The 17,282-nt window shown below is 41.8% G+C and overlaps 1 protein-coding gene across 2 annotated transcripts in view; it reads left to right on the forward strand.

The window, feature by feature from the left end:
* The window catches only part of Unr (cold shock domain-containing Unr), a 28,864-nt gene extending 14,324 nt beyond the window's left edge, over positions 1-14,540 (forward strand). The window contains exons 12-17 of one of the 2 annotated variants that reach the window (XM_028311311.1): positions 1,558-1,751; positions 5,291-5,508; positions 6,704-6,895; positions 7,688-7,859; positions 8,369-8,529; positions 11,565-14,540. In XM_028311311.1, coding sequence (XP_028167112.1) covers positions 1,558-1,751; positions 5,291-5,508; positions 6,704-6,895; positions 7,688-7,859; positions 8,369-8,529; positions 11,565-11,581 — 954 coding nt within the window. In that variant the 3' untranslated portion in view covers positions 11,582-14,540. The remainder of the gene's footprint in view (positions 1-1,557; positions 1,752-5,290; positions 5,509-6,703; positions 6,896-7,687; positions 7,860-8,368; positions 8,530-11,564) is intronic. The other variant, XM_028311312.1, reaches the window with a different exon arrangement.
* Positions 14,541-17,282: the final 2,742 nt, after the last annotated feature.

Here is a 17,282-nt window from a genome sequence, read left to right on the forward strand (position 1 = left end):
CTTGCTTAAAAATGCCGCACGTTGTGACGTCGTGCGCAACTTCAACGCACCATAACTATGTAATTATTTGTTAGATTGACAAATAAAAATATATGTGTCCAATATTTTTTGATATTAAACATTACGGACTAAAAAAATTTTTTTAGGCAACTAGCCTATTATGTGGTCAGCAGACATGAACAAGAGCACATAAAGTTCGGCCAACTAGCAGCGATACAAAAGGTCGATTCGACTGTCGAACTGACAATCTATTCTGTCTCTTCGTCAAAGTCTAACCCTTAGGCTGGGTTGCACCATTTTACTTTAACTTTGACAAACGTCAAACGTCATAGTTACCGTTAAAGATAGGTGGTGCAACCCATTCCTACTATTCCAATTGACCATGACATTGGGTTTGTTTACATTTGGTATCGCTTCTCGTCGGCCGTACTTTAGTTGGCTTTATTATGTTACTTGCTTTTGCATTTTAGTGGTGAACTCGTGAAAGAGGAACAAATATACATCCATGCTCACAAACTTTCGCATTGTAATATACTCGAGGTGGAACTGTCAATGATCTGCTCAAGGTACGTGAGTGCATAGTATTTTGTCATTGCGTACTGCTCGTACATAACATCGATCCCTTTTTACCGGCAAGCCTTCTACGGTTTGATCCAGGTGTAGCAGGAGGCCATCAATCGCCTTTTAATCGTGGTGCGTTTGCTACATCCTTTTTGGTGCCGAAACCCGGGATGTTCCGTCATCGTAACTTTTCGTTTAATTTTCATAATAATCGCGGGTATCGATGTCTCTGCATAAGTATCAATGTAGTGACAAAACGCAGCGATATTGTGCTGCTTATGCGCTCCGTCCTTCGAGTTGTATTTTTATTGACTACTTGAGGGCAGTCGCGCTTTGAAGGCCGCACCGGTCACATCGCCATCTTCTATTCGTATATAACGGGCTCGTCAACGCGTGTGTCCGCGGCTGACCGTAATATAAGTAAGGATAGCTGTTTAGGTTTCTGGCCGTTATCTTATCACATCTTTTACTACTGTACATTTAAAATTTATTCGCGCACTATTATTTATTTCTGTATGTATATTTTATGCAGTATAGGTTAGTGTCCGTGACTCTAACTCGGCATGGAGCACACTGGAAACCAGCGTCGTGGCCTTCCTCACCGTTGGCCACTGCCACGGCATAATTATGCTGAGTCCCATTGCGATATGCATAGCTGTGCGATAGGGTGGCATTGCTCAGTTCACTTTCTCTTCCATTGGATGTTTTATGTGTTAGCTCTTGTCTTTTTTATATTTACCTTTTTTTGTCTTTGTGTGATGTCCATAGCAATAAATGTTTCTTTCTTTCATCGAAAAACGGATGACGGAGACATTCCTCAGGACTACAGAGTAAATAATATTGGAAAGACACGACGCTTTAGTACTTCTAATATGCATGTAATACAACTCGAAGACAAAATGTTATAAAGATTGAGATTCCTGGCGAAAGTGTGATTGTTTTTTATTGTCCAGTGCATTTGTCAGTAGTGAAACGTGATCGTTTCTCGAGCTGCAGGTGAAGCGCAGCAAGGAGCTGGTGGCGCAGGGCGTGGCGGTGGCGGTGGCGCCGGGCGCGGCGGGCGCGGGCGCGGGCGCGGCTCCCAACGGCGCCGGCCGCCCGCTGGTCTACGGCTTCATCGCCGCGCTCAAGGACGGCTTCGGCTTCATCGAGACCGCCGACCACACCAAGGAAGTCTTCTTCCACTTCAGGTAAACATACCCAATATCGCAAAAAAAAGTGCGCATCCTTATAAACGACGAGTTTTTGTCTCAAAGCCAAAAATATTATTACTGTTTACCATCAATGAGGGTTTTCGTTCGCGAATGAAAGATCCGCTAGATTGCGGGATGTGGATGTCGGGTCTGACTTCTGCGTGATTGGTGGATTTTGACATATCTGTCAATGTCATGTCAAAAATAACCATACTTGCAGCATTTGGACCTCGCTTCTACGTATTGCCTTGAATTGATTTTTCATTCGCGAAAACCCTCATTTATATCGTTGATACTAATATGTATCGTGAATCGTGTCAAATAAAGAAATGTTACTAACACTTATGTGGTCAGTCAGCTTTTGCGAAAGTATTTAATTTTTTATTGTCTATCTATATTATGTACTTGAGAACATTTGATGAGCTCAAGCAGATTTACGTGCAGGTAATTATCATAAGGGCCCGTTTCCACCAAGGCAGAGCGGAGCGGAGAAGTGTGGGGCCGTCAAAATATTCTATAGAATTTGACAGCGGCGGCCCGAGACGACGAGAAGTGGAAATAATGAAATCTGATTGGTTATGCAACAGAGTCCTCTGCTCCGGCTTCCCTTTGGTGGAAACCGGGCCTAATCAATATTATTGGATGATGATAACTCTACCCATCTGTTACCTTTTCACGCTTAAACCACTGAATCGACTTAGATGGTGTTTGGTATAGAGATATTTTCTAACCTAGGAATAATATCATAGAAAAGTTTTTGAAACGAAAACACGTTCGCGATAATGTACTACTGTAACAAATCGAATTCACGCGCGCGAAGCTGTTTGCGAATGCTATTAGCTTGTTTTTGTTGTAAACATTATGTGTTGTGAATTAGCATTTGTCATGCTGAATGCGTGCTGCGTCAAATAAGCGCAGCCCTCACCTGTTAAAATGTATAAAGATTGACAATGTTGTTCAAACATGATGCGGGCTGCGTTCGCTTTGACCTGACCGCAGACCGCTTCCAGCGTGGTAAAACCTTTATGGTGAAGTATTCGAAAATTCCCTTTGAACATCTACTATACTTTAAACATATTATGAAGTTTTTGTTTGTTTGTTTATTTGTTGGGTTGAATGCGCTAATCTCAGTAACTATTGGCCTGATTACAACTACGAACAATAAAAGCAAAGCCTCAATGAAAAATGTTGCGCAAAAGGAAAAATGTTCGAATGATTTTCACCAAGTCGCGGGGACAGGCTAGTTATTTATAACGAGAGAGCCATCGCCGAAAACCGCCTAGAAGTACAGTGGCTTGCGTCATCAGATAACTCCTGTAATCATTTAAAGATCTTGACGTATGCCTCCTATTAGAATACCATCGGTAACTTGAACACATTTAAATATCGTATACAAAATGTAGAAAAACCTGCTTGTTTAAATTTTGTTGAATTAATTTCATATTATTTGAATTTGTTTGCTATGCGACCAATTTTGTAGCTTTGTTTTGCTTTCTGTTGCAATGTTAAATATACATATCATATTCATTTACATGTTCATTTGTGCGATATACCATTAGAGAATATTTCAGTTTTGATAACATGAGAATACTTACTTACTAAAGTATTGTTTCATAAATAATTATTTTTTGTTAAAATTGAAAAAGGGAATATTTGATGTATTGAATGGGCTCCGAAACTACTGGACCGATTTGAAAAATTATTTTACCATTAGAATACCATTACATTAATTCTGATAAACATAGGCGGTACAATGTTGGCCGGGTCAGCTAGTTTAAAAATACAGTAGAATCCATTTAGTACGACGTCGCTTGGTATATGTAGTATAGTATTTTTTAACTGCCTGAATAATAATAATAATAATATAAGCCTTTATTACTGGATTACAAGGTATTTTTACAACATTAACATTTCATTTTACAATTTAGTTGCACTCATCTCCAGTTTGTCCTTGGACATAGGCCTCCTCCAATGATCTCAGAGAAGCCTCTGTTTCTAGCCATTTGTGGCCATAATGGCCCTGCTAATTCGCGGATATCGTCCTACCATCTTTTCGCTTGTCTGCCTCTGCTTCTTTTTCCTTCACGGGGATACCATTCCGTTACGGCTCTTGTCCATTTCTCTCTCTTTTCCCTCATTAGGTGTCCCGTCCACTTCCATTTCAACTTTCTAATTGTTGCAACAACACTTCTGAATTTGGTTTTTGATTTTATTGTGTTTAGGTTTATCTTGTGTTTAAGTTTCACTCCTAATACACTTCTCTCCATACTATTTTGGCATACTTTTAACTTTTATCTATGCCTGAATAATAATAGAAACACAAAATATAATTTATGCTTCTTCATGTATTTCCTCCGCCATTTTTCGCAGTTGGGCACCTCACGTCACACATCATTTTACCGAAGTCAGCCCTATGGCTTTGGTCAGTAGTCAGTACCGATCACTGACGTTTGTCAACAAAATGGTGCTCGAGTCTTGAGACAAGCTAAATTACACCATATTGTTAATGACATTGAGCATACATTTTTTTAAATACCACCCAAACTGAACAGAAAAATCGTGATTCGAACTCCATTAGCCTTGCGTCCAATTTGCTTGTTCTCTACGAAACCTAAGTCGCACTTCGCGAAGGTATCGGAGAAGTTCTGGTCCTCGAGCTGGTCTTCGAGTATGTAGGTTATGTTCCTCCATTCTTCTTCTTATTGTGTGCTCACTGACATTCACTGGGCTTGCTGTTTGTAAACGCTGGCGTAACTCAAACGTAGTGAGAACCCGATTTCTTGATATTGCAAGTACGATGATCATCGCGCGCTGGTATACACCTTAATCCCCCACTTCTTAGTCTTCTTGTGTAAAGGGAGGTCTTGTCATGCCTTTTTAACTTGTATCTTAAGTTTGTACGCGATAAATTGAAAGTTTCCATCTCCCGCTGCAGACTCCCTTGACTTCTAAGCAATACTATTTGAGCAACTTGAGCTGGAGTTATGGGCATTATTCTCAAATCATGGACACGAGAATAACCCTAACATTAATTTAAAAAGAAAAAAAAAACTCCAAACCCTTACGTCAATTAATATTATAGAATTTAAACTTACCCGTACGTGCCCGTACTCTTTACCCTCCAACAACGAAATGCGTTTCTAGAGTGAAAAAAGTTAAACAGACGGAATTTTTTTTTATAAATATAGTCTCTTAAATTAACAAAAACATATGTTCTGTTAACATGTCACACAAAACTTAGGTATACAACAGCTATTTGGCCTCATATCTGGTTGTTTAGGTTTGGGCCAAATTCCGTGCCGCTGAGTGTATTATCTTTATCACAAAGTTTTAAAAGTTATTGACCCCCTATTTATTATACATCGTCATTTGTCAAGTACAGATTGTTTTACGATTTTTATATTCTATTAACTTGCCTAGGCTAACTCTTTTTGTTTAATATGTACCACGTTGCTACGCACATCGACCAAAAAGTTGAAAATGGTCGGTGTTCGTGCAGCGTGCAGCGGTGTGATGTGTAACGGTGTGGTGCGCAGCAACCTGGACGGGTCGCCGGACGCGCTGGAGCCGGGCGCCGAGGTGGAGTACAGCGTGGGGCGCGGCGGCGCGGGCGGCGGCGGCTGCGCCAGCGCCGAGTGGGTGCGCGCGCTGCCGCGGGGCTCCGTGCCGCTGGCCGCGCCGCTCGAGCCCACGCTGCACGGCACCGTCACGCGCACGCTGCGCGCGCTCAACCCCGACCAGCAGCACTACTCAGGTGCGCCACCCCCCACCCGACACCCGCCACCCGACACTTGCAGGGAGCCTCCACTCCACACTCCACGCATCCAAATTCAAAAACGTAACCTTGTAACGGCGAGCTTGAAATAAAAAAATTTTCTTTTTCTTACAACTGCTAAATTGCTTAACTTTTTTCAATTACGATTGCATATTTATTATAATAATGACCGATAAGATTTGCTTTCCCTAATAAACCATTCTGAACATAATAAACAATTTCTGGTCTAAAGAACTGAACGTCGTTACAATGTTGCGTCAGTTAACCCTTTTTCTTTTTAAACGTTTAAAACACTAGGGATGTTATTCTTAAAATCGAAAGCTGATAACACGAAGTTATTTGATTGCCTCCCTATCATTGCTATTATAACGCCATCGAGCTTATTTGGGCACAAATAAAGGGTCATGCAGCGCGGAACAATACTGAACCACCTTTCAGTACTGCTACAATGATGACTGCTACAAACTGCGTGTGCAGAAGTCACTACAGAAGACTGGCAAAAAGTCGTAGAGACAACAAAGAAAATAATTTTACAAGATTTTGAACGAGATGTGAGAATATAAGGTTATATTATTGAAAATGAAAATATCTCTTGAGTGCTGTCAGCAGTGATGAAGATGACAATAGATGACCCACGCTGAACTGTCCCACCAAACTCAATGACAGGGGGCGCTACCATCGTTCAGTTATTATGGTTTCCAACATGGCAAAAAATCGGAACCAGCGATCCGGTATTGACGGTGGCGCCCAGCTGTCAATGTCAAGGATAGGACAGTTCTGTATATTGGAACTATAATAACAGCTCCGATAGTTCAACGGAATAAATGCATTTTTTTTTCTTAAATTATGTACTTGTCTTATTTTGCTCCTTAAATTTACGAAAGAAAAATAATAATTGAACAGGGATTGGTCTGATGATTTTGAAAATTCACATTATGTTTGAAGTCCGATCGATTCATTCGCTTTAATCGACGTTTTTAAGCACGTCATCTCTATGAAGATAAAACTGACAGTCGTCAAATGTTGCCTATTAAAATGACTCCACTTTAGTAAATGATCGCATTGATTGTACTAGAGACAGTATCCGTCCTGTCCCGTGAAATGCGAATGAGTCGATCGCATGGCGATTGGCGAGCAAGTTGACGGAGACGGGTGTGTGGGTGTGTGTGCGCAGGCATGATCCAGGCGGACGGGTCGGGCGCGGCGTACGAGTTCGGCATCACGGGGCTGGCGTGCAAGCGCGAGATCCTGCAGGTCGGCGACCCCGTGACGTTCCAGGCCGACGCCGACGGCCGCGCCGCCAACATCGTGCCCGTGCGCAAGAAGCGCCGCGCCACGGTCGATGCCATCAAAGGTTCACACGCATGTACATATCATTCACTACATACGTAATGTGGCACTGATGCTAGTCCGTGTTCGCTTGTGAACTGCTCCGAGCCGCTACATTTATTTTATGTTGGCCCTAACCTGCATTCGTACTAAATTCACCTTTCATTTATGTTTAAGTTTATTATTCAAGAGTTTCTTGCGTTGCTTCTTCCCAACACTGGCCTATTGCATTTACCGTCCCGAAGCAGTGGTAGGGTTTAAGTAATACAGGGACTGACTTTTGAATCGTTCTACCTCATAAACCGTGACTCTTAAAAGGAGTAAGGACAATTTTAATAGATAATTCTATAGTCTACTACTATTTCTTATCTACTCTTATGATATGTTTACTACTTGGCGGAAAAATGCAAAATACTTGGGACTTCGAAACCTTTTTTTTTAAATGATCGTTCATTGAGGACTTTTCACATTTCATTTAGGATGGTGTGGAAGTATTAAAAAGTGTAAAGTATTTTCATCAATAAAAATTTCCATAGACCACGCCCTTAAAGTTTGATTACGGATTATTTTCATTTATCAAGAGTGGACTTCTATCACCCACAAACTATGTTAGAAACTCTCAAATTAAGAGACAGCTTAATATTTAAATAGTAGTGATTTGTACCCTGGACCTATTTATACAGTGAACAGACCTTTGTCATCCATTGCCTCAAGCGGCGAAGTTTCGCGTGAGTGTACAGACCGCCGCCGGCGCCACTGCGCGTGTGGCTGGAGGCGTGGCGCGTGGCTCGTGGCTCGTGGCGCGTGGCTCAGTGAGCGTTGTCCGCAGGCGGGTTCGGCTTCCTGTCGGTGGAGGGCGAGGACTGCCGGCGGCTGTTCTTCCACATGTCGGAGGTGCGCGGCAACCCGTCCGAGCTGGCGCCCGGCGACACCGTGGAGTTCGTCATGCTCACCAACCCGCGCAACGGCAAGTCCTCCGCCTGCAACGTCGTCAAAGTCGCGTGAGTTGCCTTCCAGACACCCACACAACAAATCGAATCAACAATATTTTATTCAATTTGGACCATCATTTTGGCATTTATGATAATATCTAATAGCAACAGATATATCTGATAGCTTCTAGGCTATCGGGCTAATCGCTATAATGGTTGGAATGATTTTAAAATGATTTGTAATCTATGTTGGTATATACTTAGTCAAATCTGGTATTGATCATTGAAGTTAAAACGTTTAATTTCATTACATACCATAGCCGATTAGATCCGATATAGTAAAATAGGGCAGAGCATTATTTCATTTCATGTTGTAAAAGGCGACTGTGATAAATATGCAAACTTTCACAAGTAATCTGACTAGCGTGGGAAGTGCAGGACAAACAAAAACAAATCCTTCATTTTCCTCTGGTAAAGTTAGGAGGATCACGCTCCTGTAGGAATCAGATAATGATAAAACTTAAACGCCGCGCTCACATTGTTCGGTGTGGCCTCAAGAGTGCGAATGCGTGTTCCAGCAAGACCGCGGGCAAGACGCGCGGCGAGCGGCCGGAGCGGCTGCTGGCGCGCCTGCGCACGGCGTCGCTGGAGGAGGCGGCCGGGCCGCGCGTCGTGGTGCTGCGCGCGCCGCGCGGGCCCGACGGCGGCCGCGGCTTCCGCCCGCGCCGCCCGCTCGCCGGTCAGTGCCCTCCCGTCTCCACCCCTCGCCCCCCCCTCGCGCACGCTCCACCTGGCCTGGAGGCCTGCCCACGCTACGTCTCCCGGCTCGTGGTCGCCACTCAACAACTTTGCTACCCCAGCGGCCATCAGCTCTACCGAGCTATGTGCCCCGCCCGTTGCCACTTGACTTTAGCGATTCTGCGGGCTATGTAAGTCACTCTGGTTTTCCTCATTTCTGATTCGATCACGCAGGGAAACTTCGAGCATAGTACGCTCCATCGCCCTTTGGGTGACATTGAGCCCTCTTATGAGGCCCTAAGGGCCACGACCAGCAACCACGTCTCAGATCCGTATACCATCACTGGCAACACACACTGGTCAAAGACTTGCCTTGAGACACTGCGGTATTTCGGACGTGAGAATATCGCGAAGCTTCCCGAACGCTGCCCAGCCGAGTTGAATTCGACGATTGACCTCTTTCTCGAAGTTGGACCTACCTAACTGGACTGTTTGTCCCAGGTATACATACAGCCTTGGCCAAAAGTATTGAGCACCCCGTAAATACTGCATATACATGATAACTATAAAAGAAACTCAAAGATATTTGATATGAAACCTTTCTTTGCAAGGATTCGAAACATAAACTCACGTCAAACGTGAAATAAAACACGTTTCGACATGTTTAGCTATGATATTGTAGTATTGTTAGTAAAAGCATTATCAGTTCGGAGATATCTCTCTTTGTGAACGACAGTAAACAAGTGCATTTTGAAGATTTAACGTTTTAATTTTCTGCGTTTTTCAAAAACGAACGAACTTAGTTTAGAAAAACGCATAAAAATTCAGTTTCTTCTTGAACAAGGGAAATCTCAAGTTGAAATTTCGAAAACCATTAAGTGTTCGCGTCGATCTGTGNTGTAATTGTCAACAATTACGAGTGTGGCGTATGTGGTCTATGGTACTATATAGCCTTTTCGGAAACGGACTTGTTCGGGAGTCTGGAAATCGTCGAGCCTACGTGCAAGACGATTCGTGGTGACTCTCGAAAACAGCTTGTAGACATGGCTCAGAAGTGAGATCGGTCTATAATTTTTCAACAAGGTTTTGTCGCCTTTTTTGAAGAATCACCACACTTCTGTGCCAAGCCGTAGGCGTTTTTCCCTCGAGTATGACGGAATCGAACAGCCTTTGAAGAGCCTTTAGTTCCGGCGTACCGCCTGCTTTTAGAAACTCAGCCATGATTCCATCATCACTGGGTGCCTTGTTGTTTTTCAGCTGTTTGAGAGCCATTCTAATCTCGTACAGACTGGACGTCCGGGATATCTTCGGTATAGTGTCGGGTCAATCTAGCTCTTGGGTCTTCGTGTACGTACACTCGTGTATAAACCAATATTCAACTTTTTTTTATTTGAGATGAAATGACGAGCCTAATACTGGAACGCCTCTTCGAAATTTAGACCCTGGCTCGCAGTTTTTCGTAGTCATTCATTTGAAGAGAGTCGCTACCTTTTGCGTCTTGGTTTGTCCTATAGAACCCATTTATCGTCTCCAGTGATAAAAAAATGGTTCTGCATGGTGCTGTTGTAGCAGTAAGTTGCATTTGATGGATCAGCTGGCCTCATTTTCTTAAAGATTATGGGAGACCAGAAAATTTGATCTGCTTATTTTTTGAATCTGCTGTAAATGTTTCAGGATGATCGACCAAGGCTAGTTACGGTATTTCACAGTTCCTCGAGTGTTTGAAATGGATTTTAATCCACTTATCCCATTAGGATGTCCGTCATTTAATGTCGATGAGCTTCCTGATCGATAGCAGTAAAAAAGGTCCAAATTAGCTGATCTGGATATGGAAAACCATCTTAGGCATTCATGAACGGAACAAGAAAATGAACGGAACATTCGGATAAACATGGACAAAACGAAGCTTATATCCGTACCCGTTTTCGGTTGGGAGCTCGATTCTCGAGATTGTTGACAAGTTGGGATGTGTAAATGTGCTTTTTTAAAGCTTATTTGCAGAAATAAATGAATTTTATGAGTTTTTTTATCACCTTGGACAAACGATTCAACTAGGTAGGTCCAATTTCAGAAAGAGGTCAATCGTCGAATCCAACTCGGCTGGGTAGCATTCGGGAAGCTAAATAACATCTTTTCGTCCAAAATACCTCAATGCCTCAAGACGAAAGTCTTTAATCCGTATGTGTTACCAGTGATGACATACGGCTCCGAAACGTAGCCTCTCACTATAGGCCTCATAAAGAAGCTCAAAGTTGCACAGCTTGCTATGGAAAGGGCTATGCTCAGTGTTTCTTTACGAGATCAAATCAGAAATGAGGAGATCCGTAAAACAACTAAAGTCACTAACATAGCCCGACGGATTAGCAAGCTGAAGGGCAATGGGCAGGGTACATAATACGCAGAACTGACGGCCGATGGGGCAGCAAGGGTGGAGGCCACGTACCGGAAAATGCAGCGTGGGACGTCTACCCACAAGGTGGACCGACGACCTGATATGGATGGTAGCAGGAAGGCGCTGGATGCAGGCCGCTACCAACCGTGCGATGTGGAAGTCATTGGGGGAGGCCTATGTTCAGCATTGGACGTCCTGTGGCTGATATGATGATGATTCATGAACGTCTAATGCACTTGTATAAAAATCGGAAATGTTTTTGGTCGCAACTGATGTGTTACTACACTCGCGAAACTCAAAAAGCATACAATTCCGGATTTACTCCTCTCGTGTTTGGATGGCCATTTCATTTCAAATTGCAAAGGAAAAAGGTTTAAAATTAAAAATTCATGAGTTTTGACTGCAACATATACATTATCTCGTAACCCAACCGTTTTTTAGGGTTCCGTAGGCCTATCAAGTCCTGACAAGGAACTGTTGGCACTGGAGAGTTGTAATCAGCTTGTAGTCCTATCAAGCCCTGACAAGAAACCGCTGGCACTGGAGAGCTGTAATCAGTTTGTCTTAGAGTTATAGTCGACCAAGATGGGCAACTACGGAACCCTCCACCAGCGACAGTCAGTAACCGCCCTGTTTGTCCGCAGACCTCCTGGCGGAATGAGGAGCGCGCGCCGCTGCGCAAGCCTGAACACTCTACAGCTATGTAGGACACCTGTGGTTTGATTTCAAATTCAAAATGTTTCTTTGTATTCATGAGAGACTGACTGATCCTCTTTCTGTAGAAGCATTTAAAATTATTTTGTTAATATTACTCGCCGTAGGGAATAAAATTGTAATAAATTATTGTCAGCTCGCGCATGTCTCAGCCGACCGCGCGGCGCGAGCGACGTGGCGCGGTCACGTGAGGAACATATCAAGTTATGAACCGATTGTTTGTTGTTGCACGTTAGAGCTCATAAGAGGTTCTTTTTCGCATAGAGACGTTGTTCAAAATTCCGCGCTGCTTGTTGGTTTGCCAAGTTCCGGCGGCGACGCGGCCGGCGTGTACATAGTGTGTGACGCTTGCACCCGACACCGCTCCAACTGGCGAGTGCGAGTTAAATTATTAAGAATGGACTTTGATTTGTACAGTAATGGTAATAAGTGTTTATAGTCGTGTTGGTATGATATAGATCGCTCGGCACGCGCGCGGTGCCGCGGAGCCCCGCTTCGCTTGCGGCGGCTCGTTGCTGATAATGTTAGATCTCGCGAAACTTCCTGTGATTTTTGACGAACTTAAATTTCCGTGCAATACATTTTGTAATAATGAATATTGGATGTGTTACTGGTAGGCGATACTAGAGTTAGAGACGCGCGAGCGCCGCCGCGCGGCCGCGCGACGCTTCGTACTCGTGTCTCGTATGCAATGAACTGGAATGGAACCAAAGACTGAAAAATATTTATTACAATGATAATATTGGTATTAGATTATGTTAATTAACCTTACGTCGAGAGCCCGCCGGCGTCGCCGCTTGAGCCGCCGCACAACGCTTCGACGTTATCGTAGTTAATCTTCACAGTCAGATTTTTAATTTGAGATCACAACTGTAAATAAACTCATATCGTTGTCAAACTGGTATTCGTTAACATTGTTGGATTGTACTCAGTCGCTACTTAGGGCGCTTTCAATTTAGACGTTTGGTGTCGGTCGTCGTGCGTTTGCAGGTCACGCGGTAAATTGTATGACAACTGACTCGGAATAAAATTGACTATAGTGTGTGGTCTTGCAAACGCACGACACGTGTGACACGTGCCAAGCGTGTTGTTGTGTGAACAACTCGCCTTGGATCCGATGACGTCTTGAAACCGGCTTTGATTTATAATCATTGGTGGAAATACTGATTCAATGTTGTTCAAATGCCGATGGCGGGAGAGTTCAATTTCGAATTTTAAGTCTAATACAAATTAATTCTGACTTAAATAGAAAGACACGGGTCTTAACGCAACATTTATTAATGAGTTACGTTACGCACTCACGGCTTGACGTTTAGGGTCTTTCTATTTAAGCAGAAATGGAACGCGAAAGTTCAAAATCTTAAATTTATTCTGTTACAACAAATAAAAGGACACTAAAATATGTCATATCCCTGGTACTAGTCAAAGACAACGCCAAATATTAAGTCTGGAATAAGGAAATCGTACCAAAAACATATTCATGTAAAATGTCAAAAGGAACCGTATAGCTCGTCGTATGACTGGTCTGGAAAAAGTTATCAAATCTCATGTATAGCCAAGCTTCTAACAGTACACCTCAGTCTAAACATGTGTCATGACCGTTTCGCTGTCGTACGTGGGCGTAAGGTGAAAATGTATTCACTGCTCATTACTTTTCTGTTATGCTATCTCTTACGATATATTGGAAAGTCCGATTTGCCGATTTCTGCAACTTTTTACAGTGATATGTATAATTTAATATCCTTACTACTTCTTTCTACTACTACTTACTACTACTACTACTTACTACTATTATAAGGGGTGAAAACGATAAGTGATCTCACTTGATTATTTCTTAACTATTGATATCAAGAAACTGGTTACCTACTGATCCTGAAAGAGCTTCACGAGCTTTATTAAACGGTGTCATTTGTAGGTTACATAGCTACAAACATTGAATTTTTCAATAGATTCACTTTATTGAATCTATTGAAAAATTCAATGTTTGTAGCTTCCATACATTTAGTACCTACAGTCACATGGAACATCATCTCTTGCAAAAAAGCCTAAAACCAATGTTTTCCATGAATAATTTTAAATAGGAATGCAATTCACGAGTTTCTTCTGAGTTAATTTTTTTAACAGTACTAGTAAGTTGTGGCAGCTAAATGTATGGAAGCTGGAAACATGAATTTTCGAACTCAATTTTGATGTCGTTGGTTATAGCTTATGAAAAATTCGCTTATTTTGTATAAATGGTCATCCATAAATTCAAATTCAATAACTCTTATCATCTCCTTAAGTTTGGCACGCTCTTTACGGGACACCCTGTATACTAGTTAACTATTTTCTGGAGAGTGCAAAGCAAAAGGCAAATGCATGGCAAAAGGTACGACAAATTATTAAGGACATCAAATGTGCTTGTTTTGACATATAAAAAGGTTTTAAATAACCTAGCTATTAATATTGTCACGATCATTTACTAAAAAAATTGTTGGTATAATTTTGCCAAACTTTATTTAAAGAAAAATTTTTTTGATTTTGTGTAGTGCAGCACTCGGCGCGGCTCCGGGCGCTCGGGAAGGCCTTCAATGTTCTTGAAGTTATTTGTACTTGTACACCACTACACGTGTGACAAGTACTAGTAATATAACCCAGTAACACCATAATAGTGTGCAGGCTTTATCAAACATTTATATTTAATTTAAAACCAGTGAACCTGCATACTAATAATACCTTTTACTTAAAACATTAAAGCTACGCATTGGAACTAAAAAGATTTTAAGCTTTAATTTGCATCCAGTGAAGTTCCGAATTTCTTAATGCTACGCGAAGTTGCAGTGGCGGTCGCAGGCACTTGTACCCAACTGTCTGTAAATTAAATTTAATGTACAATGTAAAAACTTTAATAAATTACAGTTAATTTATTATATTGTTTTTATTCATAAAACCTGCATTATCTTACTGTCTCAGTAAGCTCAGATGCCGACATCAAGGCTAGCTTGCTCTCGTCCGCGACTACAGGACGGCCACCAGCCGGCACGACTGATTCGCAAGTCGGTGTTGACGTGGTGAACTGGTAGCGGTCAAGTGCTCTGTGCAAACCACGAGCACAGTAGATAAATCAAACAGTACGGAAGCTTCATACAAACGCTCGAAATCAGACTCACGCACACAGACGCACGCTTTACACGAGCTCTAAGCGAACCTCGCAGTCCATCCGTCGCGAGTGTCGCGCGCGTTGTGTTTTTACTCAGATCATAGAAGGGAATAGATGTGAAACGGGGGCGTGGCGCGTGTCTCCGCGATATGCCCAGAAACGAACATCGCCCGCGACGCCAGGTTAGTCGCGATTCAGTCGTACTGAGGAAATGTTCTCCGATATTGTTGGATAATGCGTCGTAACGTGCAATAACATAAGTGAAACGAAGAACTACAGGAACAATGAAGTCATTTACCACATGTAAGTATTGCAAATCCATTGGTATTTTGCTTATAAATAAAAAAAAGTAAACATTTTTACGAACGAATTCAGTGCCGTGACATTTACTGCGATATCGAAANCTTAGAGCCGATTTTTCAATCGTCAGATATCTTTTATCTGAAGAAGAAACTTGTCATTTTGACATATTTTCCATACTGAAACTGTCAATGTGCCAAACTTATTCTCAAGTATAAAGTTATCCGACTATTGAAAAATCAGCCCTAAGTCAATTAATTTATTCCATTAGGTATTTGATAATTAAAAAACCTAAATAAACGTTTTAATAAATAAGTAAGTCAGAACCTTATTAATTTTATAAAGATTAAGAGTGCCAACCCTAACACTCAGTTGAAGTGTAGGTATTTAACTCGCCGAAAGGGCTAAGTTTCCGTACTGCTTTAGCTCATATATCTACTGTGCCACGAGTCTGTATTAGTTCTTGAATACAATTTCACATTTTTACCATGTCTCTTAGGATGTCCAAACAGGACCGCGGAAATGGTTTAATAGTATGACTTGTAGTTATACAACACCGACTAGGATTATGTGAAATTTCTATCGGGGAAAAAGTGTAACTTGTGGTGTCAAAATGTTATTTATTAGTATTGTAACGGCATCACGTTTGTTTACATTAGTGATCTCGAATTATAGATCCGACTCCTAGTATGTAATGTTGTAACCGGTTTATATTAAAGTCGATGTTAACGATATATTTGGGGACTCAATAGATTAGGTACCCGAAATTATAAGCTATGCCTAATGTTGAAATTTTATATACTTAAGGTTTATTAATATTTTTCATGACAATCTCGTGCGATACGAACGAAGGCTTAACGTAGCGCGACGCATGAGGAACGAGCAATAATGACGAGCACGGGAGCACAGCGCTCCCTTCGGTGTTTGTATATTAAAATCGTTAAGAGTAACTTGTAAAGCTTACTATTATCCAAAGAAATAGGAATTTTGAACAAACGTTTTATGCTTATATTATGCTTTAATGTGGACAGACTTTTTTTGCTGTATCTTATATCTTCGCATGTAACCATTATAGTAATAGTGAAATGTATTAATCGGCATATTCGGTGTTGTAGTGTATGAGTCGCCCGGCGCCCGCCCGGGCATAGGTATTAATGCTAGTCTTACGATATCCACGTGAGCGCAGCACCGCCTGCGAGTCCTCCGACCGTGAGTCTTGTGAGATCTGACTGGACTGTAGTGTTCGACCTCAATGTTCTCGTTTTTCATATAGAATACGAATTTGGCGAACCGAAACGAGTTATTCAGTGCCTAAAAGAACCTCTATGGTATGACCCATACCGAACGTTAATTAAAAATGTTAAATCGTTTAAAACCTATAAAATTTGATTTCTAAAATTATACACAAAGAATTTATTTTTATTTAGTTCACGGGTACTCTCCATGTATGTATAAAATGAGTTTATATCAATGCCAAATGTTTATACACTGTACAGTTTTGAAAATTGTTACTAAAACAATGTATTCCATCTGTCCGACTTGTACTGACTCCCAATAGCGGGCGAAGCCGCCGCGCCGCCGCGAGCGCGCGGGCCGACCCGCCCCGCCGGCGCGGCCCGCGCGCTCCGCTCGCCCGCCACCCGCTGTCGAGTGAAACCTAAGTGTTGCCATGCCAAGCTACATGAAATACTTATAGCTTATATCAAGTCATGCAATAAGGTACACTAAACATATACTAATAAACGATGTGATTATACTATTTAAAACAGAGTATTATTTATTTAATATTTAAGTATTTTTTCTATTTCCAATCGAGTTTTTTCCTCCGTTTTAATCCCAGCAATAGCAGTTTACCCAATCTATGCACAGAAAATTGAGTAACAAATTGACACAAAAAGGAATAATCAATGAGGGTTTTCGCGAATGAAAAATCCGCCAGATGGCAATACGTAGACGCGAGGTCCAAAAAAAAAAAAAATTCTAAATTCTTTATTTCTTTATAAAGGCTTACATAAATACTAATAGACGAAGCCTCCTTTTAGGCGTATGATTGCCTGTGCCAGGAGACAACGCTCTGCATAACTATAGGTGTTTTGTGTAAATTCTACTCTAAATCAATAATAAAGAAATATTCTTCCAAATATTATCCTTCCAAATGCTGCATGATTGGCTATTTTTGACATGACATTGACAGATATGTCAAAATCCA

This window comes from Ostrinia furnacalis, unplaced genomic scaffold, assembly GCF_004193835.3.
Source record: "Ostrinia furnacalis isolate ACB-3 unplaced genomic scaffold, ASM419383v2 OfSCF3271, whole genome shotgun sequence".
NCBI lineage: Eukaryota > Metazoa > Arthropoda > Insecta > Lepidoptera > Crambidae > Ostrinia > Ostrinia furnacalis.